This window comes from Ascaphus truei, chromosome 4 (genome assembly GCF_040206685.1).
Source record: "Ascaphus truei isolate aAscTru1 chromosome 4, aAscTru1.hap1, whole genome shotgun sequence".
NCBI classification, from domain to species: domain Eukaryota; kingdom Metazoa; phylum Chordata; class Amphibia; order Anura; family Ascaphidae; genus Ascaphus; species Ascaphus truei.
The window spans coordinates 290,857,713-290,884,563 of record NC_134486.1 but is presented as its reverse complement, the minus strand read 5'-3'; the positions used below and the strand labels follow the sequence as shown (position 1 = coordinate 290,884,563).

The 26,851-nt window shown below is 43.5% G+C and overlaps 1 protein-coding gene and 1 long non-coding RNA gene across 3 annotated transcripts in view; one reads left to right on the top strand and one right to left on the bottom strand.

Moving 5' to 3' along the window:
- LOC142493513 (uncharacterized) overlaps positions 1–9,952 on the bottom strand; it is a 32,939-nt gene extending 22,987 nt beyond the window's left edge. Inside the window, exons 1-2 of one of the 2 annotated variants that reach the window (XR_012801128.1) lie at positions 9,786–9,952; positions 5,947–6,152 (exon numbers count right to left, since the gene is read on the bottom strand). This is a non-coding gene — a long non-coding RNA (uncharacterized LOC142493513). The remainder of the gene's footprint in view (positions 1–5,946; positions 6,153–9,785) is intronic. The other variant, XR_012801127.1, reaches the window with a different exon arrangement.
- LAMA4 (laminin subunit alpha 4) overlaps positions 1–26,851 on the top strand; it is a 132,820-nt gene extending 105,969 nt beyond the window's left edge. Inside the window, exons 29-40 of the mRNA XM_075597648.1 lie at positions 2,930–3,067; positions 3,229–3,362; positions 4,637–4,795; positions 6,028–6,181; positions 8,336–8,529; positions 11,084–11,273; positions 12,404–12,559; positions 20,095–20,254; positions 22,324–22,454; positions 23,327–23,420; positions 24,653–24,772; positions 25,773–26,851. Coding sequence (XP_075453763.1) covers positions 2,930–3,067; positions 3,229–3,362; positions 4,637–4,795; positions 6,028–6,181; positions 8,336–8,529; positions 11,084–11,273; positions 12,404–12,559; positions 20,095–20,254; positions 22,324–22,454; positions 23,327–23,420; positions 24,653–24,772; positions 25,773–25,918 — 1,776 coding nt within the window. The 3' untranslated portion in view covers positions 25,919–26,851. The remainder of the gene's footprint in view (positions 1–2,929; positions 3,068–3,228; positions 3,363–4,636; positions 4,796–6,027; positions 6,182–8,335; positions 8,530–11,083; positions 11,274–12,403; positions 12,560–20,094; positions 20,255–22,323; positions 22,455–23,326; positions 23,421–24,652; positions 24,773–25,772) is intronic.

Sequence of the window (26,851 nt, the reverse complement as noted above, 5' to 3'; positions counted from 1 at the left end):
TGGGAAGCAGGGGTCTCCTGAGCTGAACCGTGTTAATTTCAGCTCCATCGACTCCCTGTCTTCAAAAATACTTGCCACCATAGGGGGTGCCAGTAGCAGGGGGTCTCCCGGTCAAGCGGGCTAGTAGGAAGCTGCAAGGGATGGTGTGATTGCTTCCTATTGGCCCGCATCACGCGGGACATTTAAACCGCCATTATGATAGCCCAACTAGCCCAATCGGAGCTGCTACCAACATCCCCTACAAAAGGTATTCCTACAAAGGTAGCACTGGGGCCCCGGAGCTGAAATTAACGCTGTTCAGCTCTGGAGAACCCCCTGCTTCAAACGTATATAAAAAAATTAAAAAATAAACTCAAACCAGGAGTTCTGCTTTAAACACACAATAAAAAATAATTATATTCATTATATTTTGTATTCATTAGTAGGTGGGCAGTTTCGTCTTCTGTCCACTGTCTTCCAACAGAGCTGCTTCGTGTATTCATTCGCCTGTTGCTGTCATTAAACAATTACTATTCATTCATTTTTAATGTCTGTCCCTGTCGAGATAAAATGGTAAATCACCCATAATGAGTATTTCCTATTTCTTACGGCAGTGCCTGTAGGAATGTTAGTTCTATTTTTGCTTACTGATGACACCTTGATTACCCTCTTTTCTTTCTTCACTGTCCACAGCTGCAATATTAACGAGCATTCTGCACTCGCCCTGTCATATTATTACTTAAGTAGAGGTGCAAAGATTCTGCATCCATACTGCTGGATGCATACAACTACAAAAACATATTGGATCAGCACTCAAAAAAATATTTCAATAACAAAATGATAAACTCACATGTTTCTTTTTGGTCTCACCAAATTTCTCCTTTAATATTTCAAAAATCAGCAGCAATACAAAACATATATGAGAACACTCATGGGGATTAAAGCCTGACGAAGGGGCCAGGGGGCTTTGAAACATGTTTCTAGTTTGCATATGTACAGTAACAGTGTGTGCCTGCTGACTTCCCTTCCCTTGTGAGCTCTGATATTTTTTTTGTATTGCTGCTGATTTTTGTAATATTAAATATAGTCCCTATTCCCCCTCCCAATCGCAGATCAGGCCCCCTAAGGTGTTCGGAGGTCTGGCTAAGTGTCTCTGTGTGGTGCATACCTGCTGGCAACAGGAGGGCCTGGGTCTCCCGCTATGACATGGTAGAAGAACAGGAACAGGTTACTGGGGTGGATGCCTTCGTTCTGGTTCAATGGTGCAGCGCCTCCATCTTTAGTAAGCCCCAGGAATGCGGGGTGGAATCCTTACCAGAGAGTTTCCCACACAGGGATGAGAGATGACAGTCTCACACAGGGTTGTCTTTAATAGCAGCAGTCTTTATTCTCCAGGGCAGCAGCAGCAGCCGACAGGTACAGTTCATACACCGTCCACCAACTGGTCTCCCTTGTGATGGTCCTCCCTGCCACCACTCTGGATCAAGGGCATCCAGAGTGGGGCTAACTCTTCCCTCACCCCCTAAACAGTCCACCTCACTTAACTATAGTTGGATCAGCTCTACTCATGAGCTGATCACTCCACTCCTCCAACTCTATCACTTAACTTCTAACTCACTTCTACAGACTCTAAATAGGAAGTGACACTGCTTTATGTAACCTCCAGTAGGCACCGCCCCCGCATCTCTTGATTGGACACCGGGTCACATTACCTACCTTCACTTACACAACCCAGTGTCATAAGCTGGGAATATTATCTGTTATTTATTTGATTACCACATGTATTACTACTGTGAAGCGCGCTATGTACACTAATGGCGCTATATAAATAAAGACATACAATACAATACAATACAACCCATGTCAACTCCTGGCAATCTGCCCTTAGCAGAGTTTACACACAGGAGGAGGATAGAACTATAGCCCCATTTCTTACCAGGGCTACATAAAGAAGACAATTGGTGAAACCAAAAGGAAAACGTGGGTTTATCATTTTCTCATTTAAATATATTTCTTTGTAGGGGTTGATCTTATATGGTTTTTTATCACTGCAAATGATGATATTACAGCTAAAAATAATTGACTAAATATTGGGTCGAAGTGTCAGATGTCCTTGTCACTGTGGGCAAGCCTCTTTATCTCTCGTGCCACGGGCACCGGAATTCCTTTGTAAGGTCTGCGGGGCAGGGACTAATGGTGTCTGCAAAATCCTACTCACAGCACTGCATACACTATCAGTGCTATCTAAAATACAAACAATATTATTATATTCCCTCAGACTACATACTGTACATAATAGTATTTATACAACATTACATCATGTACAGTATGCAGCAGTACTTCACAGAATTATGTGGGTATCATTTTAAATTACAGGTAAAATTATCAGGCAAAAATGGATAACATTGGGAGAAATTAATCCTCGCCCAATGAGCTTACACTCCAGCTAGTACATGATATTTTCCCACGGCAAATGTGAGTTTTGGTATTCCACCTACGGTATATGAAGATGGAGCGCTCAAATTCCCAGGATTCAGCACGTTTCCTAATTGGATTGGAAACCCTGAAATGATTTGATTTCTACAATTACTGTGCGGTAGATAAATTGACGCCTTGCATAGATGAACACATTAAATGTGTTGTATTGTGGCATTGTCCTGTGAGTCAGTATATTACATAAATGTACAGTATGCAAGTCGACAAATGAAATGACATTACAATTTAGGGATAAAATGTATCAAAGGTCAATTTACGGATACCAATTCCATATGGACAACTTCGTTGGGGTCCTATCTATCTTTTATGCGATTCTTTTCTCTGATATAACAGTATACTGGAGTATTTTCTTCTCTGTGGTGTGATGCTGTACCCTATAAAAGAATCAAATGCTTTGGAGCATATTTATTTTAAATGAATAATGGATCACTAACTGTTTCTCCTTTCATCACAGATGTCCCGCAGAGCATATTTTAATGGACAAAGCTTTATTGCTTCCAATCAGAAGCTTGCTCCTTTTGATGCCTTTGAGGGGGCCTTCAGTTTCAAAACACTGCAGCCCAGTGGATTGTTGCTCTATCACTCTGAAGGGGTGAGTAGTCGTTGCACATTACATGTACAGTTTAGGGGGGAGAAATAAATTATGGGCTTAATAAATTCTGCAAAGGGAAATGCATGCATTGTTTTTATGTCATGTTACGATAGAGGTTGATATGTTGCTTGTGTTAAATGTACCATATCTCTTTGTTTCAGGCTGATGTGTTTTCCGTTTCCATGGACAAAGGTGCTATTGTCTTAAGTATAAAGGACATCAAAGTTCAGTCCAAAAACATGCAGTATAATGATGGGCACAGCCACTTTCTTGTTGCTTCTGTCTCACCAACCAGGTATAATTTATTATATAAACCGTATTGCACTTGTAAAACATGAAATTTACCACAAACGTATCCTATCTGACAAATTTTGCTTCATTTCTTAATTTTTTGCCACTTAAGCCTGGATCCCAAAGTCTGAATGGGAGTTAGGCATGCTGAAGCTTAGCACCCTTTTGTGGATCTGGACAATAGAAACATATATTTGAGATGCAGTAACGCACTTACTGTTTGCTGAGATTCATCAAGCTCGGATGTGGGGGTTTGCACCCTGTTCAGCGTTAACTACCTTTGACTTGAATTGCCGTTAACACAGGATCAGTGCCAATACCCTGCAATGGAGCAGGATGAATCTGCCCCTTAACCCCTTCTAACTACTCTACTTTTACAGCAAGTCTTATAATTTGTGAAATGATGAATAGCTTCACGAATGTAAGCCGAGAGGTTACAATTAACTACACGTTCTCTCACTAACCCATTCCACAGTCTTTCTTCTAATCCCTGTTTCCCTCTGATTCAATCAATCTCATTTTATGGGCCTTATGTTTGCCAAAAAATTATTTTCTATGCTTCACAGTGATATACTGTAGTTATAGGTTTTTTTCACCTAATTTAATAAACATTATATATGCAAAGGCAAAGAGTGCTAAATTATCATTAGCATACAGGACTTGGAAAATGCTTGAAATTGCGTTAACATTTGAGCAAAATATGAAAATGAGGTTCTCTCAAAAACAGTGATTTGAGCTGGCAGATGATGAGAGCCCAATATAAAAAGCCATTTCTCCGAAGTACATTCGTGTTGGGAATCACACAAGAATTTGAGGTTTTTGTGAGAAAACAACTTAATATGGTGAAGCAATTTAAGCAGCATTGGGACCATTATTTCAGTTCTTTTTATAAAAATGTATGTATATATATATATATAAACCTATATAAAAAAATAAACTCAAACCAGGAGTGCTGCTTTAAACACGCAATAACAAATTATATATATATATATATTTGTAAATTGAACTGTAAGATTTTTCATAAAAAAAGTATTCTTGATTTTTAAACAGAAATTCAAAGGTACTCCATGCCCACACTTTGACTTCCGGGTTTAATTTACTGTGTAATAATCAAAGACAATTGACATACTTTACTGTATATTCTTACATATAAACATGTCAAGCTTGCCTAATTTGAAATAGAAACCTATGTCCTACAGCATTGCATACTGTAGGCTTTCTGCCATCCTCCCATGCTTGGTATTACACCGACACAAAGTATTAATATTGTGCTTGCAGATATCACCTCCTGGTGGATGAAACAGACATAAGTTTCCAAGACAGAGAGAAAACTGATGCAAACCCTCCAGTGATGAGAAAATTCTATTTTGGTGGATCCCCTTTTGATGTTTCCCTGGCTAATTTCACAGGCTGTATCAGCAATGCATATTTCACCAGGTATGTGATATTCTCATGCATGTATGTTACAATTGTAACACATCTTTATTCCCCTGTATATGTAGTACCAGGGTGGGCCCCTGAGTCCGAGGACCGGTCTAGGTCAGACAACACAAGCGACACGTGTATTCGGGTAACAGTACTTTATAGGTGCAGATCTTCAGACCACTCTGGCAGTGGCCCTTTATTCTAGGACCCCACATAACATACATAAGTTATACAATTACAATCCTGAGACATGTAGCTAACACTACGCAATACAATCCCAGTGGCGAGACATGGCAATGGAACTTATTGATGTACTGTAGTGAAGATGAGTATAGTTGCAGGCCGGTACTTCGCAAAGGTATAGCTGATCTATGATGTATGCGTGTGTGTACTGAAACAATAGTGTAGGGTGTCGGGGCAATCCCCCTGAACATCAATCCTTTCTGATCACTCACAAGACTGGTCCTCTTGGTAGACAGAGTAGCACAGCCGCCCTCCCTTTGAGGGGACCTCTGGGTCTTGTTGGAGATAGGATGGGTAACACCACGCTTGTCTGTCTCTCCGTTAGGGACAGGGACTTCTTCACTCTTGTCCTCCCTCAGCAACTTTGCCCTCTCTCCCAAACTGCTCCTCCTAGCCTCTCTCACTTGCCACTCCTCCTTTTGTGATGTCATACAACCAATGTCCTATGATCTAAGTTCTTTCAGTGTTTTACAGCCATTGACCAGAGGGCATGTCTATCAATATACTTATATGTATGCAAAGGGGAGTTACATATTACATTGTACTGTATGCTATTTATTCATGTTCTATGCTGATGCATAGAAATATATTAAGACCAACATTGCCATATTTAAAATGTGATATACAGTACCAGCAGGTAAATGGTTTGTTTTGACTCTTTTCACAATTTTTCCCCTAGTTTACTTTGTGCCTATTTATTAAACTGCAGTATTGATGGTGAAGGGGAGATTGAGAGAGAGAGAGAGAGAGAGAGAGAGAGAGAGATGGAGAGGAGAGATGATGGGGGTAAAGAGAGTGAGAGAGGGAAGAAGAGAGGGGGGGAAGAGACAGAGGAAGCGGCCATTTTTGCACAGGAATGCCAATTTATGTTGGTGACTTATAAATAATTGGATTATTGTAATAATAATGAGTTGACTTACAATATTTTCTTGTAAGCCATAGCCTTGCTGATATACAGTACATGTAATAGGCACAATCACTGTCATCTTTTTATACCCTAGGGTTGACAGAGATGTTGAAGTAGAAGATTTTCAGAAATACACAGAAAAAGTCCATACGTCTCTTTATGGATGTCCTGTTGAATCCCCTCCAGTTGCTCTGCTTTATAAACGCGGTAAAAACTCTTCTAAAGCCAAAGGAAGTCAGAAAAAGAGAGTAAGTGGTACTTGGTACCTGAGGTTTGAAATACCCATATTTACTAAGCGCTGCTATTCTATAATACACTTTCCAGCACCAGGTACAAACACCACTACTACGCCCCCAGATACAAACACCACCACTACCCCCAGATACAAACACCACCACTACCCCCCCAGGTACAAACACCACTACTACGCCCCCAGGTACAAACACCACTACTACGCCCCCAGGTACAAGCACCACCACTACCCCCCCCCCCCCCAGATTCAAACACCACCACTACCCCCCCAGGTACAAACACCACTACTACTCCCCCAGGTACAAACACCACCACTACCCCCCCCCCAGCTACAAACACTACCACTACCCCCCCAGGTACAAACACCACTACTACTCCCCCAGGTACAAACACCACCACTACCCCCCGAGATACAAACACCACCACTACCCCCCCAGGTACAAACACCACCACTACCCCCCGAGATACAAACACCACTACTACGCCCCCAGGTACAAACACCACTACTACCCCCCCAGGTAAAAACACCACTACTACGCCCCCAGGTACAAACACCACTACTACGCCCCCAGATACAAACACCACCACTATGCCCCCAGGTACAAACACCACTACTACGCCCCCAGATACAAACACCACCACTACCCCCAGATACAAACACCACCACTATCCCCCCAGGTACAAACACCACTACTACGCCCCCAGATACAAACACCACCACTACCCCCCCCCAGGTACAAACACCACCACTACCCCCCCAGATACAAACACCACCACTACCCCCCCCCAGGTACAAACACCACCACTACCCCCCCCCCAGGTACAAACACCACCACTACCCCCCCAGATACAAACACCAACACTACCCCCTCAGATACAAACACCACCACTACCTCCAGATATAAACACCACCACTACCCCCCCCAGATACAAACACCACCACTACCCTCCCAGATACAAACACTACCACTGCCCCCCCCAGATACAAACACCACCACTACCCCCCCAGATACAAACACCCCCACTACCCCTCCAGATATAAACACCACCACCACTACGCCCCCAGATATAAACACCACAACTGCCCCCCCCCAAATACAAAGACCACCACTATCCCTCCCCAGATATAATTACTACTACTATTCCTTCCCCAGTTACAATTACCACTACCGCCCTCCCCCCAGATACAATTTCCACGTGCCTCTGGTTGCTGCCACCACTCCCCTGCTGCTGCCTGCCTCTTCCCACGGTCTGGGAGGTTGACCAAACCTCCACTGGCCAAACAACTCACCGCCAGGACACATCGCCACTTGATGTCGCCGGTCCGATCCCAATCTCCGATGCAGCTGAGATCCCCTTTCAGATGTCCCGCATGCGGGGAACATTTAAAGATGGAGCGGCGGCCGCGCAGGACATCTGAGCAGGGAACTCAGCGGCAGGGGGGATCAGAGAGGCGACATATTAAGTGGCGAGGTGTCCTGGAGATGAGTTGTTCAGCGTCCGAGCACCGGCAGATATTCGACTAAATGTCCCATTCCGCTCTCTCTCCAGCCGGTGCGCCCTGGAAGCTGGGCCCCAGCTTCAGGCAATAGAGAGAGGGCAAGCAGCAGCTGAGTGAGAGCTTGGGCCCAGCGGCAGCAACCAGTGGCACAGCAGCTGTACGCAGAAGTTGAGCCTGACCTCTGGTCAGGCCCAACTTGCAGCGCCAGCCACCGTGGCTGGGACACTTGTCCCGGCTCTCCCCCCGTCGGTGGCCCTGATCACAATATGCATTTTAAAACGTACTATATCTTCATCAAGTCATGGGGCAGTAAACAAACCATAATATTTGAGGTCTACTCCATGGGCTCAATATATTGTAGTTTGCTAAAAGTACTATTGGCTAATTGAACCTCTATTTTATGTGACCGCCTCTGTTAAAGCTTTGCAGCTGAAAACTTCCTTTACTACCACTGTTGATTCTTTATTCTTTGTGACGATTACAGTACTTTAGTCATTCCTTTGTACCTTCACATGTCTCAGACAGATCTGCAACCCTGCGTTTACCACAGAGCTCCTTCTTTTTCATGAAATACAGTAGATCTTTTGCCCTGACAATTACCTCTATCCTTATTTTTGATGTGTTAATATCATTCTTCTTCTTATTGAAGCTTGGGAAAGAAAAAGGAGTGCTGCCACAAGCTGTAATTGGATCTAAAGCCATACAAACAGAAGATGGCCCCCGGGAAGCCTCTCAGTGCTCCTTGTCCAGCAGACCAAAAGCAGTCAAGCGTGCATATCTATATGGTGGTACAGCAAACAGTCGCCAAGAATTCAACCACATTCCCAAAGAATTCAGTCAAAAGTAAGTAGTAAAGGGCTGTAGCAGCTATTAAAGCCCTTGTGTAAACAGATGTTTTTGTTATCTAGAACAGGGGTGCGCAAACTGGGGGGCGGGGGGTTCGGCGGTTACAGAGGTCCTGCACTTCTCCGAAGGCATTTAAATGAAATGCTGGAGATTGTGCAAAGCCTCTGTAACTTTACTTACCTTAACTTTCCAGTGACGCATCGCCATGATGTCAAATAACCCTGCTGTGTCATCCGATGCCAGAGCGAGCGCAAGGGGGGGGGGGGTGAGCAGGGTGTAAGAGCAGGCGAGGGAGAAGAGTTTGTACACCCCTGATCTAGAACTATTAATGTACCAAAGGCCATATTCAATATAAAGAAGCCTTCCCTTCTCTGGGACAGGAAAGACGTCTTCACAGAATATTTAATATACAGTATGAGTGTAAGAGATGTGTGCAGAGGTACATTTAATGGAGACCGATTAGGGTGAAATGAAATCCTGGCTTTATTGAGTCTGTTCCCTTAACAAGGCAAGGTAATGAAGAAACAGGCACATGGTCTTAATCAGCAACAAGAAGGTTTAATGTCCCATGAAAACCCAACGTTTCGGCAGTACAATACTGCCTTTCTCAAGGTGAAGGCTCTCACCTTGAGTAAGGCTGTATTGTACTGCTGAAACGTTGGTTTTCATGGCACATTAACCTTATTGTTGCTGATTAAGACTGTGTGCCTGTTTCTTCATTGCCTACTGGACTACTTTGGGACGTCAGGAGCTCCCTAGAACCAGTGCACCGACAGCTAAGTACCCCTCATTTAACAGTGTGACTGAGTGCGTGCACTACCCTCTACCCTTAACAAGGCAAAACATATCAAAAGAAACAAAATAAAGGCCTACTCCACTTTGGAGAATAAATAAACTTTTCCTCCAGCCCTTTCTAACTGGGTGGCTAGCTAAGCTGGTTACCACCCCAAACATGTGTATATATGTGTGTGTATATACAGACGAGACAACGAGTATTCTAAAACTTGCCTTAAACTAGCCAGGTACATGCTGGGTACATGCTGACACATTTCAGTGACATTTCTGCAGAGGCTAATGGCCCATCGGATTAACACAGTCAGTTTGAATGGGACTGCCAAGGACCCCCGCTGTTAATCCGACGGGCCATTAGTCTCTGCAGAAATGTCACTAAAATATTTCAGCATGTACCCAGCATGCACCAAGCATGTACCTGGGTCTTGTTGGTGATTGCCACTGGTTTGTTTTAGAATTACCTGTCGGCACTACAGTACATACAGTGCGGGGGCGGAGACAGGAGCCGAAACCCGAGGAGAGCTGGGAGTCCCGCGCGTGACCGGTGTGCCGCGTACCTCTGTCATCAGAGCGGAGGCGGGGGGCGGATATTTATATGTACATGGAAGCTTTTTTTACTGGTTGAAGTCCTTCTGAAAAACAGAGTACAGAATTTTAGTCATTCCTTTTAGCTTTCATCCCAGCAGTGAATCTCCAGCTCATCAGCAGGAGATCCCAACAATCTAATTCCAAATACCATTTGTTAAAATGTGTTCAAACAACCATATGTAGAGGTGCAATTCTATAAGACTACTCCTTTTTATCATCTCTAGTTATCCACATACTGTAGTGCCGACGAGTATTCTAAAACAAATCTGGGGCTATCACCAACAAGACCCAGGTACATGCTGGGTACATGCTGGGTACATGCTGCAACATTTCAGTGACATTTCTGCAGACAGACTAATGGCCCATCGGATTAACAGCGGGAGTCCCTGGCAGTCCCATTCAAACTGAATGGGACTGCCAGGGACCCCTGCTGTGTTAATCCGATGGGCCATTAGTCTCTGCAGAAATGTCACTGAAATGTTGCAGCATGTACCCAGCATGTACCTGGGTCTTGTTGGTGATAGCCCCAGATTTTCCAAGGCACGTTTAAGGCAAGTTTTAGAATACTCGGCGGCGCACCTGTACCATCCATGTTGTATTATATGAAAAAGTGTGTTAGCATAACATTTACAGTATCTTATTTTCTTAACCAGGTAGACTGTAAAAGTTTTTTTTAATTATATGAACTTTGGCAACATGTAGAGTCCCTACTTGGGTATTTTTATTAAGTGTTATTCTTATACTTGCAGAATATTGATGAGCTATATACTGTGTATGTATGTATGTATGTATGTATGTATGTATGTGTGTATGTATGTATGTATGTATGTATATATATATATGTATGTATGTATGTGTATATATATATATATATATATATGTGTATATATATATATATATATATATATTTTTATATATATATATATATATATATACAGTGTTCGACAAACCTATACATTTGCTCGCCCCGGGCGAGTGGATTTAACCCCCGGGCGAGTAAATATTGGCCCAAGCAGCACACGTTTGGTACTAGGTGGCGAGTAGATTTTTTTGTGTGGCGAGTAGATTTTTTGGTGATTTGTCAACCACTGTATATATATATATATATATATATATATATATATTTAATTATTATTATTTTTTAATGTGCATCTGTTTATATATTTGGTAGGTCTGAATTCTCTATTAGTTTGAAAACATATTCAACCAATGGAATGATCTTCTACATCTCTGATAAAGAAGAAAATAATTTTATGACTCTTTTCATTGACCACGGCCGGCTTACTCTTATGTTCAATGTTGGACCACACAAACTAAGAATCAGAAGCCAAGAGAAGTATAATGATGGCCAGTGGCATAATGTAAGTTCTAGTTGCATGTTACATAAGCTGACAAACCTATAGACCAGCATACAATGGTGTGTGAATAAAAGATGGTGCCTAAAATGAATGCCTCTAGCATTTGAAAACTGGAATCCAAACTCCACAATCTTTTCACATTCTTGATTTTTGGTCGTGCAGAGTGGGTACTTTTGCATTTTTATTTGACATTCCTTACATGTTTCGTTTTAAGCCTAACAATCTAGATTTGGCTTATGACAGTGGAGTTGCAGCACAAACTCATTGTGCAGGCGCCAACTGATGGTTTGGGCCTCATAAAAATAAAACCCTGCTTTAGAGTTGGCCCAAAACATGTGCAAACACTGAGGCTCGTTAACCTAATGACTCAATGGGTGGTGCAAAGGTGTATCTATTCCTAATTTATTTAAATTATCTTAAAATGAGTATTCAAACGTTAAATTTGCACCTGTTGTCTTTTCGTCCAATTTAGAGTTGGATTTATGGCTGTTCCTAATTTAAGAACCCTTCTTAACTGATAAGGCAGAGATACTGCCCAACACCTCACATCATCATAGAAATGTTAGAGCCTATTCAGGCTTCCTTCTGCTGAGATCAGATACTGAGGCCAGTCCCCCAAAAGTAAAGTTTTTAAGGCTGTGTGTAAATATTACACTGACATATGATTTTCTGCAAAACATAAAAGTTACACATAGCTAATGGCGCCATTATAAGACCTCATTAAAATAATGTAAGATCAGTTGTTGCGTCTAACTCTAAATCAGGTTTTTATTACAAACAGTGGCTGAGCAGCACTAACTTCTTTACATCAATGTGGTCTTTCCGACTATGTCTAAACTCTAAATCAGTCCCCATGTCCTTGTTTAAATCACAAAACGACTGCCATTCAAATGTTTCAGAAAGCTGTGATGTAAAAATAATCATTAGTATGTGATTGCATTCAGATCACTACTTAAAAGGATTTTATTGGTAGACATCTTTGATTCACTTAATGTGCCTTGAGATTAAAGAAAATAACGTCTTGCATTTAAGTACCATTATATCTACCAATATTAGTGCCTCTGTATTTATATCTCCTGTTTACCCAAATAGTAGATCTAGTAAAGGTATTTTGTTGTGTGTTTCTTCTTTAGGTGATATGTGTCCGTGAAATGAATACGGGTAAATTAATCATTAATGGCCTCCGCGTGTTAGAAGACAGTCTTCCTACCACTGATGCAACTTGGGAGGTGGATGCGCCACTCTATTTAGGAGGTGTGGCTCCAGGAAAAGCTATAAAGAATATACAGGTAATTATATTTTATTTATAATTGAAGCCAATATTTAGTCTTGGATCCCTGTCTGTGAAGTAAGCACAACGATATTCACACACATGCGAGTGCAAAAGCACCATAACAACCATTGCAAATGAACAGTGAATAATTGTTGATTTAGGTCAGTGTTTTCAATTCCACATAAATTGTATGGTCGTAAAATGTATAATCTGAGAACCAGATGTTGATAGGTATGTTCTTTAGTCAGAACTGTAACCTGCAATGCAAAGCTTTTGGAAGAGCTAATAACCACATTTATACAGTTTACTCATTACATTTCTTGTAAAGATCATTTCTGTAACCCTTGACAAGTAATTCAGTAATATTGATTTTTTTTTAATCACTATGTTTGACAAGCATTAGTTTACATGGCCAGCAAAAAAAAACGTTTGTCACAGTGCTGCAGCTTAGTGCAAATCTGATTATAGCTGCACATTTCCAATTTTCTTAGTATTCTTCTAGTTATAGCAGAAAGGAGGTGTCTGTGGGGGGATCCCACAGAGAGAGATCCTATTTCGCGCACATCATATGAGTAAATGGATCAATTAAAAAATAATTTTTCATTAGTATTGTATTTAAAAAGAGGAGAGACATACACATTTTTAGTTCACTTACTAGCAGCAGTGGACTAAAATAAATATATTCCTTCCTTTCTCTCCATTTGTTTTTCTACATTTCACCCCTGATATTCATCTAACATCCCTCTGCGTATGGGATACTGTCCCCATCAATTGTTCTCAGCTGTTAGAGATCTACTATGTACACCACTATCTGGCTAACTTTAAAGCAGGTGTCCACGTGATTGACTGTGACACTACAAACAATATGCAACAATTACTTAGGTGTCCTTTAAATTAGTGTAGCCTGGAGCTCCCGCAGCTCCTTGAGACCCCCCTCCCCTTGGTCAGCTCGATCGCGGGTGCCGAAAGACCCGACGGCTGTTCCAAGGGTGGGGGCTGGAGCAGGGAGCAGCGCGGCTTCCCCTGCCTGCGGCCGGTTGCCGGGGACGCGATAGGGCCGTTGCTAAAGTCCCGGCGGCCGCAGAGCAGGGCGCCGCCATTGAGGACCGTCTCGCACATGCGCAGTGGACGCGTAGGCGCAGGGAAAGCCCCAGAGCTAGGGATAGCTCGCGCGAGCATAGGGACAGCTCAGGGAGAAGAGAGAAAGCCCGGGAAAGCTTGCGCAAGCGCAGTGCAGGGTAGGAAAAGCCCGCGAACCCCTAGCCTACCAGGGAAGGCTCTGAGCTGGGACTACATATCCCATGAGCCTCTGTATGCCCCATGTGACACCAGGGAGCCAATAGGGCTTAGGAAGGCCAGGCAGGCAAAGTGGATACATTGTTTGGACTGCAGCACGTTTGTCAGTTGGAGCTGGGGAGCTGTGAGGGAAGGAAGGTTGCAGAGAGCATATGCAGCTCCTGCATCGAGTAAGGTCCCCACATCCCAAGTAAGGCCCCAACTCCCCACCAGGTTAGTGGGTAAGTGTTGAGGGACGGCCCACATAGGGACGCTGCCCTTAGTGCGTGTCTGTGTGCTGTCTTGTCAGGATCACGGCTGGCAGTGCTGTGAGGCCTGACAAGAAGGCATAGTGCTAGTGCATAGTGCTAGTGTGCAGCAAGTTGCTGTACGCGTTCTGAAGTTTGCAGTGCGTAGCTGCTAGTGTTAGTGTTAGGGTTCCAGGTTGCTGTGTTGAGTGTTGCATGTGACGCTGCCTGTACTGAGTGCAATGTGTGTGCAGCGTGTGTTACTGTCTGCCGGCTGACTGAGAGCTGTGTGTCGGCTGCAGGCGCGTTAGGATAAGTGAGTTAGGAGCTAGTTGTTCAGTGTGTGTATATCACCAGTGCCAGTTGCACGTGGTGAGCTGCCAGAGTCTGGGATCCGACAGAAGTTACAGGGAGAGTTATTCTGCATGCAGGGACTAGGGTAGAGGTATACCCCAGGGCCCAGTTAGTCCCCTATGACACCAGAGGAAGCTGTATGATATAGGGTTGGCCTTAGGACAGGGACTCCTTCACCCTATTCAAAGCAGCAAGAGGGATGCTGTCTGACGGCCTCTGACTGTCTGACAGCGTGTTCAGAGACTGTGTTAAAGGAGCATCCCGGCTGGAGATTCCTTTCCTGTGGATGCAGCGTGGGCATCTATTCCTGCAGAGAGCAGCGCTGCACGCCGTGGGATCACTGTGCGGTGCTGCTGAGTTCCAAGGATTTTCCTGACCAGGACTGGTCAGGGAGGTAGTATATATTAAGTGCACCACCGGGCCCCAACACAGGGAAGCGCTATCCCTCACACTCACACTGGTCTTTATTGTTGGGGACACTCAAGAGACTGCGGGGAATGTGATGATGGACATGTGGGTGGGGGAATGGTATGCATTCAGAGTGATGCACTGTTATTGATATATTGTTTTGATGTTATGCAAAGAGGTGTTATTGGAGTTACAGGTTATGTTCAGTAAATACTGTTTATTCACACGGTGTGTATTTACTGTATGGTTGTTCTGGTGAGGGCACACTCCCACCCCGTTGGGATCCCTCATCAGTGGAGGCGCTGCACCGAGTGTAAGTACATACCCCAGGTTCCCCGTGGCGGAAGCTCAGCTCTCCTGGTTGCCAAACAGGTACCGCACCACACTGATAGTAGTCAGATACACCTACCCACCCCAATCTCACTTAGGGTGGGGGGGAAAGAGGGCTACATTTGGAGGCGCTGCTGAGATCCAGACCTGGGGTGCTCTGTTCCATTTTTTTCCCAATTGTCCCATTCCTATTTTTGTCGCCATGTTTGTGAAGTCCGAACACGAGGTCCTTGCCTGGGCTTTGAGGCAGTATATGGAGCCTGGCCAGGTAGTGGTAGTAGGAGGCCTTCCCGCAACTATGCCCGCGGTTGAGGTTCAGTCCTATATGCGTGAAATTCCAGGGTGGCCGCACGCATGTTTCTTAGAAGAAGAACACGATCCCACGGCCCTATGGAAAATGATACTTTTTGTGGCCATCCCCACTGCGGATATATGCCTGGCAGAGGCACCGTCCGCCCTGTGTATGCCCGGGGGCCCGTCTGAGGGGTACCCCCTAGTCTACGCAGACCCAGTAAAATGGCGTCTCCCGCCAAAGCAGGAGAACGCACGTGCTGCTGGCTGCAAGCCTGCACTAGATTGTGTTGAGGAAAACTGTCTGGGATTGGCGGGAAAACCAGAAGGCTACCCCCCTATCTATACAGAAGAGAGCCCTAGTGTAATTGCAGAGACTGTGATTAAAATGGAGTCTCTCTCTAGCAGAGATTCACACCTAAGATGGCGGCTCCCGCCAAGTCGGGAGAGCACCAGGACTGTGCAAGAAATTGTTGCAGAGTATTGTCCGGGTTGGGCGCGAAAACCTGAACCCCGCCCCTGCACTGTGAGTGACTCAGCACAGAGCCAGAACCACTCCCTTGTAGAAAGTGCCCCTCCTTCAGAGTCCACCAGGGGGAGCAAGCACTGTGACTTTCAACCAAACGTGGATGAGACAGACTGTTCTAGGGAGGAGGAGCCTGACCTCTATATCACTCTGAGTTGTGCTGAAGTTAAGTCTGTCTTCAGGGAGAAATTACTTAGGGATTCCCGCTACCAACAACCGGTTGTGGAGGGCCCGTGTGCCCGAGTGAACATTTCAGATCCGGTTCCTGAGCGGGACGAGGTTGAAGTCCCATCGGTGGCGATGCGCCTACCGGCGAACCACCTCAGCGATTATACAGAGGAATCACAGGGTAAGGCGTATATACCCCCACCTTCTAGTGAATCCAGCGACCAGTCACTTGTGGTGATGCGCCTGCCGGCGGACCACTTTAGTGACAGCAATGAACACCCTATCTTGGCGGATGCAGAGCCTGCTGTGGGCCCGTGTGCCCTGGAGGAGGTGTATCCCGATGTTGCGGACCCTGCTGTGGGCCCGTGCGCCCTACAATGGTCAGTCCGACCTACTACCGAGGTACCATCGGTCCTAGAATGGGGACCAGTACCAAACGACGATGAGGGTGAGTCGACTGCCCCAGGGGTGTCGGGGGTGAGCCTCCAGGTGACCGCGGAGCACGATGGTTCCTTAAGTCTGGTCACCCGTGTGAGGGGCTCCCCGCTACATCGCGTCCTGGCGGAGGTGTCCTCCTTGGGAGAATCCATCCCAAGTCAGTGGAGTGGTAAGGAACTCCCTAACTCCCCACAATCTCCGATGGAGCTGGCCGTGAAGAAGGCCAGAGTTGCGGCTTCTGAACGGAGTATGAGCCCGTGCGCTCCGACACAAGTGGTCCCAGGACTGGGATCCAACGCTCCCGAGTTTTCAGCGCGTAAGTGGACTGCCCCAGAAGTACCGGGGACAGGTCCCAAGACGGCCGAGGTGGGAACTGACAGCATCCCCGAGGACCTGTTGGCCACCGTGAATCACCGCAGTGGTCGGGTGTCTACTCTTTACCCCCGGTCAGGTGAAACAGAGACATTGTCCAGTGCTCGCTTTTCAGTGAAAGCCTCGCAAGTCCGTAGGGACAAGGACTGTGTAAAGGAAGATCCAGGGAGACTGGCCTCCTTTAAGCCCAAAAAGGAGTGTGCCATTCGCCAAGTCGTGGACCGCGGAAAAGGTCCTGGCCTCCTGGTCTGCCGCATCCCTGCCGCGGATGACCGGGTAAGGGTCTGCTTCAGAGACACTGTGCTACTCCTTCCACCAGGGGGAGGAAGTAGCGAAGAGCCAGTAACTGTCGCTTTAGAGTGTGCTCTCCAAGAAATTTTTCTAGGGGAGGCTCACGGACGCAAAAGTGAGGTACCCCCACATGTTCAATTAGGGGCTCCCCACAAATGGTCTCAGCTAGTCTCGGGTATAGTCTGGTGTGAAGTGCAATGTAACCTGAAGGGTAAATTCGACACGTGTTGTATGTTCTGTGCCATGCATTTTAATTGTATATACCTTATGTCAGGGTATGGCGTTCTCCAAGCGAGGACGTTGGATTTTCCACCAGGGGGAGAGTGTAGCCTGGAGCTCCCGCAGCTCCTTGAGACCCCCCTCCCCTTGGTCAGCTCGATCGCGGGTGCCGAAAGACCCGACGGCTGTTCCAAGGGTGGGGGCTGGAGCAGGGAGCAGCGCGGCTTCCCCTGCCTGCGGCCGGTTGCCGGGGACGCGATAGGGCCGTTGCTAAAGTCCCGGCGGCCGCAGAGCAGGGCGCCGCCATTGAGGACCGTCTCGCACATGCGCAGTGGACGCGTAGGCGCAGGGAAAGCCCCAGAGCTAGGGATAGCTCGCGCGAGCATAGGGACAGCTCAGGGAGAAGAGAGAAAGCCCGGGAAAGCTTGCGCAAGCGCAGTGCAGGGTAGGAAAAGCCCGCGAACCCCTAGCCTACCAGGGAAGGCTCTGAGCTGGGACTACATATCCCATGAGCCTCTGTATGCCCCATGTGACACCAGGGAGCCAATAGGGCTTAGGAAGGCCAGGCAGGCAAAGTGGATACATTGTTTGGACTGCAGCACGTTTGTCAGTTGGAGCTGGGGAGCTGTGAGGGAAGGAAGGTTGCAGAGAGCATATGCAGCTCCTGCATCGAGTAAGGTCCCCACATCCCAAGTAAGGCCCCAACTCCCCACCAGGTTAGTGGGTAAGTGTTGAGGGACGGCCCACATAGGGACGCTGCCCTTAGTGCGTGTCTGTGTGCTGTCTTGTCAGGATCACGGCTGGCAGTGCTGTGAGGCCTGACAAGAAGGCATAGTGCTAGTGCATAGTGCTAGTGTGCAGCAAGTTGCTGTACGCGTTCTGAAGTTTGCAGTGCGTAGCTGCTAGTGTTAGTGTTAGGGTTCCAGGTTGCTGTGTTGAGTGTTGCATGTGACGCTGCCTGTACTGAGTGCAATGTGTGTGCAGCGTGTGTTACTGTCTGCCGGCTGACTGAGAGCTGTGTGTCGGCTGCAGGCGCGTTAGGATAAGTGAGTTAGGAGCTAGTTGTTCAGTGTGTGTATATCACCAGTGCCAGTTGCACGTGGTGAGCTGCCAGAGTCTGGGATCCGACAGAAGTTACAGGGAGAGTTATTCTGCATGCAGGGACTAGGGTAGAGGTATACCCCAGGGCCCAGTTAGTCCCCTATGACACCAGAGGAAGCTGTATGATATAGGGTTGGCCTTAGGACAGGGACTCCTTCACCCTATTCAAAGCAGCAAGAGGGATGCTGTCTGACGGCCTCTGACTGTCTGACAGCGTGTTCAGAGACTGTGTTAAAGGAGCATCCCGGCTGGAGATTCCTTTCCTGTGGATGCAGCGTGGGCATCTATTCCTGCAGAGAGCAGCGCTGCACGCCGTGGGATCACTGTGCGGTGCTGCTGAGTTCCAAGGATTTTCCTGACCAGGACTGGTCAGGGAGGTAGTATATATTAAGTGCACCACCGGGCCCCAACACAGGGAAGCGCTATCCCTCACACTCACACTGGTCTTTATTGTTGGGGACACTCAAGAGACTGCGGGGAATGTGATGATGGACATGTGGGTGGGGGAATGGTATGCATTCAGAGTGATGCACTGTTATTGATATATTGTTTTGATGTTATGCAAAGAGGTGTTATTGGAGTTACAGGTTATGTTCAGTAAATACTGTTTATTCACACGGTGTGTATTTACTGTATGGTTGTTCTGGTGAGGGCACACTCCCACCCCGTTGGGATCCCTCATCAGTGGAGGCGCTGCACCGAGTGTAAGTACATACCCCAGGTTCCCCGTGGCGGAAGCTCAGCTCTCCTGGTTGCCAAACAGGTACCGCACCACACTGATAGTAGTCAGATACACCTACCCACCCCAATCTCACTTAGGGTGGGGGGGAAAGAGGGCTACATTAGTAAGGAGATAAAAGAACATCACAAGGGAAGGAAATACCCCCTCACTCTATCGTCGGATAATAACTGATACCATCTTTCTAACCAAAGACTACATAGAACTACTAACCACCTTGGTAGTCACTTAAAACTACGTCTCACAATCTGCTTCGGCAGCCCTGCTACTCCAGCTCCTCTAGATGGTGACCTTTTCCACTGGTATCCTATACCGGAGCACTAGGGACAGGATTTTCTACGTTCTAACTAAATATATATTACTTCAGAAGGAATCAATTGTCCTACATATAACAATACTATCTCACCTCATAGGCTGCTCTTGAATCGTTTTAGCCTGTTCATTATTATGATATTTATCACACGTTGATCTATGTTCTATGTTACTAAATTCTGCCAACAGAAAGTCATTGGTGCAGCAACGGACACTAGTATTAGTTATTAATGCAAATAGAGCTGAGCACCACACAAAACCAGAAATCTTCTTGGGACAGAACAGTTTGGCTACTTTTTTTTATGAGAAGTAGAAGGAATAATTCAGGGCTCGAAGTATCTCATTACACAGTATTCGTTTACACATGAAATGGACTCAATGATCCGTGAGGTTATAGTTTGTTAAATATATATATTTTTTTAATCTGCTGTATCCACCATAAATGCTTATTTTTTTTACAAATGCTTTCATTTCCTTAGATCAACTCAGTGTACAGTTTCAGCGGCTGCCTCGGCAACTTTCACCTGAATGGGCACTCTATACGCTACCCTTCCCAAACATTCAGTGTGACACCTTGTTTTGATGGCCCCATGGAATCCGGAACCTACATTTCATCAGAAGGAGGATACGTGATTCTTGGTAATGTACTACTGAATGAAAACACTGTGCTATGTACCATCAGTGCTCTATCTTGAGTGATTGGACAAAAGCATTTTTTTGACAGAAACATGCGAGTCAACATACTGTAGCAGAGCAAAATGCCTTGCTGTAAAAATCACAAGATTCCTTCAGTTCCTGAGGGGCCTCCTGAGCAAGTGAAATGCAATGTATTGTGGGTCCCCTATACAGTGCCTCACTACCGTTTTCTTTTTTTTCAATTATGCATGTGAAAGCAAATTGAAGTGCCAATGAAAAGTTAATATGGTATTTTTGACTTGCATCATTTATATCTTTATCTGTGCAACTGTGTTGTTGTCTTGAAAACATGATAACACGAAAGACTACAGCATGGCCTGTCAATTACTGAACTTCTAATCTTAAATTGCCACTCACTATAGTTATCAAGAAAATACTCTGCTCTATCTCAAAAATCTGTATCTTTTACAAAACAGGTTCAGCTATTCTTTGGCGTTGTCCCTCCTAAGAACAAAATGAACCTACTGTATGATAGTGACATGGGTTTTAATCTGGGTGATCAGCACATTTTTAAATGTTAGTTTGCAAATATAATAAACGGAGTTAGGAGGGGATTGATTTATGTTCATCACTTTTGTAAGATATCACTGATTGGTACTATGCAACATCTTGTTGAACAATCACCTTCTCTTATCGTAATCTAGTGATTCTAAAATGAACCAAAGCCGTCAAATGTTTGCAGTATTCATTTATTTCTTAACGACAGCCGATTGCCTAGTTAAGCTATTTACAAAATGTTGTTTTTGTCCTACACTAGGAACGGCTATACCTTAAATATAAGTACCCTACTATCCCGTAACAATAGCAATATGAATTGTCTATTGTATAATATACAATATCATATATATGTAAATAATAGTAGTAGTATTTACTGATAGAATAATGCAAAGTGATAACATAAGCGCACACAAACAAACAGAAGGATAGCGCAATTATTATATGTATATACTGTATAATGCTTGCCACCATGAGAGATCCCTCAGCAAGGGTGGTCTGCCATGTGTTTTTCTTCCTTTTTTTTTTTTAATTTGTTTTTTTCTTGCTACACACTATAACACACAGCTCATTTTTAAGTATCATGGATGGGTAATATTTGTTGCTGTGTTGCTTGAAGGTAGGCTTTCAGGCCTACATTTAAAAATGAAACAACAAAGAGTGGGGAGTGATCACAGGACCATACTAATTGAATAAAGTGTTTATATACATAGGTGAGGTAATCAAGGGGTGGGTGCAAACTGTGAACTGAAAGTGAATCAGAAAAGGGGAAGGGGAAACACAAAATGGATGTGCCCCCAAAAGAATTCACTTAAATGCACACCACCCAAGTGTAAAAATTAACTTTTAATAAATCCTTAAAACATATATTACCAAAGTAACGTGTGATGTGGATTAAAAATGTATTAAATCGTAGCTATCAAGCAACCGTGTCATTGATTATTCGTACTACCCCGGTATCAATTGATACGATGGGATGTTGAAGACAGGGAATGCTATGAGTAGGGTATAGAACCCCTCTGGGGTAACGGTAAGACCAAATGTGGAGTGATATATAATTATATACAGGCAGGTGGCCACAGGATTAAATATCCTAATGCTGCTTGATAGCTACGATTTAATACATTTTTAATCCACATCACACGTTACTTTGGTAATATATGTTTTAAGGATTTATTAAAAGTTAATTTTTACACTTGGGTGGTGTGCATTTAAGTGAATTCTTTTGGGGGCACATCCATTTTGTGTTTCCCCTTCCCCTTTTCTGCTACATTTAAAAATAACATCTTTTTAGTATGTCTTCCATAAAAAAAATAGTACAGATACTGTAGGTGTTAAATGGAACTCCAAGGCAATGTTGCTTCATCGCCTTTAAATATGCTTACGTATGTAAAGGTTTAAGTGCAACCCAAACAATCATTTTCTTATTGGTTAAAAAACACATTATGTACATTTATAGAGTGTCCGAGAGTACATCCAGGTCTGCAGCTGATAACATTCTGTATCCTGCTTTGTAGATGATTCCTTTAATATCGGGTTGAAGTTTAAGCTTGTCCTTGAAGTACGCCCCAGAAGTAACTCTGGAATTTTGATTCACATCCAAAATGTGAATGGGGAATACCTGAATATGCACATGAAGGAAGGACAGGTAGACAAAACTTCTAAACGTATCCTTTAATGATCTTTTTTTGCCTGGATTTGTATTCTTGCCTTGGTTGGCTATTCTATTTTGCTTTAACATCCTTATTTTCTCATGCATATATTTTATGTTTTTTATGTTTTTTCATAAATGCTACAAGCCTCGCCTTCCTTCTGCACCTCCATTCTTCTTTCTCTATTACAGAACTGTCATTGAAAAGTGTATTCACATTTCTTTCAAATTCTAGACAACTTGATAATTATCCTTCATCCTGTAGCATGTATTTCCTACGAAACATGTTTTTAGGTTTAAAATAAGCTAGTTTGGTGGGATTGCAGAGAGAATGATGCCAAGAAATGTATAAATCGATACACCACATTGTCATGTGCATGCTAGTTAATGCCTACCTTTTTTTGTTCTGTATAACTTCTCGCCAAGTCACTAGCTGACACAAGTAATAGTGAAGCAATCAAAAGTGACCTACTACAATCTAAATACATTGATCCAAAGTACTACATATATCGAGGGTGCTCAACTCCAGTCCGTAAGCCCCACCCAACAGGCCAGGTTTTCAGGATATTCCAGCTTCCGCACAGATGGCTTAATCAGATGCTCAGTCGAAGACTGACACTCTGAGCCACCTTTGCGGAAGCTGGGACTGATTGAGCCACGTGTGCTGAATCAGGAATATCCTGAAAACCTGACCTGTTGGGGGGCGGGGCTTGAGGGCTAGAGTTGGGGACTCCTGATGTACTGTATGTAGTACTTTGGGTCAATGTATCTAGATACATGAAAGCCTTGACATAATTTGTGGACACTGTGTCCATCTGTACATCTTGAAAAGTAGCCAGATATAAAATACTGCATATATTTGCATACAGGTCGTTGTGAAGGTGAAACATGTGAATAAAGAGTTCTCAACTAATGTTGCACCCAATCAGAATCTCTGTGATGGCCAGTGGCACCGAATCGCAGGTATGTAAGACGTTAGTGCCGATCTAGAGATTTACGTGCAAATACAGTCATATTTATTCAGTTGATTGCTCTGAAATGTAGTGCAGACCCTCTAACCCATAGGAATTATTGCATACTCTATATGTACCCTACATTTTCATAATACCATTTTATGAATCCAGTTCTTTAAAGCTGCAGTTCAGTCAATATCCTGCATGTGTTTTTTTTAATAAATCAGTTCTGTAGTAAGAATACTTTTAGCATTTTCTGTTTTTAAAAAAACAACTTTGAAAGACCAATTTTCTGGTATTCTATTTTAACAGCCATTTGCTAAGGCACTGCCCCTTCATGTCCTGTCACAAGCTCTGGCACACCCCTTTGTCAGCCCTGCCCTCCCTCTAGCACATGTCAGTGCAGGAGTGCTCATAAATATTCATGAGCTTCCACTGAGTGACAGAGGCAGAATATAAACATATGCCAGCTCTAATTATGTCACCAAATTTCGCCTATCAATACATGGAGAACGAATTGACCTGCAGCTATACAGTTCTTTAGGTAATTTGAGATTGCACACATGAAACTATTGAAGTAAAAAATAAAAAAAAATAAAAAAAGACTGAACTGCAGCTTTTAAAGGAAGTATTTTCCAATTAGATTTATAATACAGGGGGGGGGGAAAGCATTCCAGGACTTAAGCAAAATATAAAACAAAACCATCAACGTTTCAGCTCACCACATGAGCCTTTTTCAAGACTCTTGAGAGAGAATCCTGTGGTGAGCCGAAATGTTGATTATTCTGTAATAAACTATTTTCATTTTGCTTATGTCCTGGAGTGCCTGCGCTCAATCTTTCCCTTTATTCCTGTACTTTGCAGTTTGTACCCAGGTAGGATGCTATTTTTACTTGAGTGCCACTAAACCTTTGTGCAATATATATATATATATAGTAAGGAATATATATAGATACCGTAGATATATAGATATATCTGTGTATTTTAAAAGTAGATACAAAGTCTGCAGTTTATTATACATTTGCTAAAATCTGGTGAAGAAAGAATATGAATCTGCAAATAAAATGGGAACTGTTTATGCTACATCTCCATCTTATTGTTCTTTAAGATCTAATACCAGTTGTCAATATTTCTACACTGGTACCTTTTCAAAGCTTAGAATTAATTCAAGGATTGGTGATGGATTAGTCTATATCCGAGCGTGAGATTTTGAGGTCTATAATTTCATGTGTTTTGTTTCAGTTATAAGAGATGTAAATGTGGTGCAACTGGATGTGGATTCTGAGATAAACCATGTAGTAGGCCCACTTAACACAAAGGCACTAGACCTTAAGGAACCTGTGTTTGTTGGAGGTGTGCCAGGTAAGAATGGATAGAATATACTGCTGATCATTTCCTTTTTACATTGTTTGAATTGAGTCTTTGTTACTGGAGCTGAAACGTAACTGGCTTGCCACCAGCAGCCCTTTGGATCAGGACATATATACCTCAGATGTAACTGCCTTTCTTGGGAGTTTAAAATGGCCACTGACAGGAAGCTGCTTGTGTGGTCATTTTACCGATTCGCTCACAGACAGAAAGGTGTGTAGCAGCCATTTTAAAAGAGGAAATGCCCAAGTATTCAAAAATATATATTTATCTGGATTTGTGGGGGGTGGGTAGGGGTATCGGAGAATATCAGCACCATAGCTCTGTAATAAGAAATCCCCTGGTCCACAGTTTTCCAATAAATAGAGGTGCTCAACTTGACGTATTTCTGCTGTAACTGCAGAATCAGTAAATATATTGTGTGCTGAGGCATGTTTACGTAATCCGTCTTGTTATTATCTACATAAGGGTTTTTAGAGTTATTGGTAAATAGAATTTCTCAAACTGCAACACTTTTAAGGTGACAATACTAAGCTGGTGCAGCTCAGTAAATATTGTCTTCCTCTGTTCCTAAATTATATTATAAAAGTGTTCCAAAAATATTGCCTGATTTATGTCTGAAAACATATTAGGCTGACTTTATCAACCTTTTTGTGGCCAATTGTAATTCAACAATTGCAAATGTCATATTTTTACAAACCACTTGGTGAAAACAAGTTTGCTATTCCCCAAATAAATATCATTTACGTTGGTCTGCATTGTAAACTGTCTGTATTAATCTGATCAAATAAACGATTAGAGATAGTAGCCGTTTGCATCAGTCGCTTACAGTATGCTAATACAGTTTTACAAGAGTTGTAAAATATATATATATTAAAGGATTTTAGGTATTATAACGACTTTTGACTGTGAAAAACTTAATGAAGTGCACAACTTTCTGAAGTACGTGTTCTGTGTTTTATATATTTTTTCTTCCTCTTCCTCCCATTCCTAGATTCTCTGCTAGCACCAAGCTTGACTACACGCAATTCCTTTACTGGCTGCATCCGCAACTTTGTGATAGATGAACGGCCAGTGAGCTTCAGTAAAGCATCCCTGGTCAGTGGGGCTGTGAGCACAAATTCCTGCCCTGCAGCCTAACTGTCTGCTGTCTGCAGTACAAGCTCATAATAATAAATATATGATTTACTTAAGAAGGTTGTTGGTTTTAATGTTCATGCATGTAAAGTAAAACAGGTATAATAAAGAACACTTTCCAGGTGGTTAAAATGTACAACTGTGTCACCTAAGGTGGTTCTTCCACTGCTGCAGTGAGATGGTACTGTACATTAGGCAAATGTGTAGCAAAACCGCAATCCATCTGGAAGCAAATGGCATTCAACATTTATGATGACTGCAATTACTCATATGTACTCTCTAACAACTTAATGTAAGATCCAAAATAACAGCAATTTCTATAAATTTGTCAAAAACATATTAAGCTTGAAGCCAATGACAAGTATAAAGACTTAGAACTTTTCTTCTGGATGGAAACGAGAAAAGGGTTTGAAAAAAAGTGAGAATCGCTTATCCACTATGGTGCATCAGGAAAACCTGTTTGATCAAATGTAACTAGGGATGGGCAAAGCCGGCTGTGTGACATCAGAAACTACCAAAACCTTCCATTTCAAAACCAGATAGAAACAAAGCCCAATAACTACCTAGAACCGAAACCAGAACACCAGGTCAAGTGCCCATCTCTACAGTGGGGTGTTTCTTATAGCTTTACACTTGGGGTGTTTTGTATATCTTTTTTTAATTATTTAACGTTTTTTTAGTAATGCTATTATAGTTTGCCAATTGTTTTTACGATTTTCTAATTAGTTTAAGCATTTTTTATGTTTTATTATGCTATTTTAACATTTTCCTCATTATTTTGAGTAAAAAAAACAAACAAATAAATCGAACTTTGACAACCACAACCAAAATCAAAACATGGAAAAATCTTTAGAACCAAAACAGCATTGTGCTCACGCTTAGTTGTAACACATGTTGTCTAGTCCCAAACATTTATCACTCAGAGCCTGTTTTTTT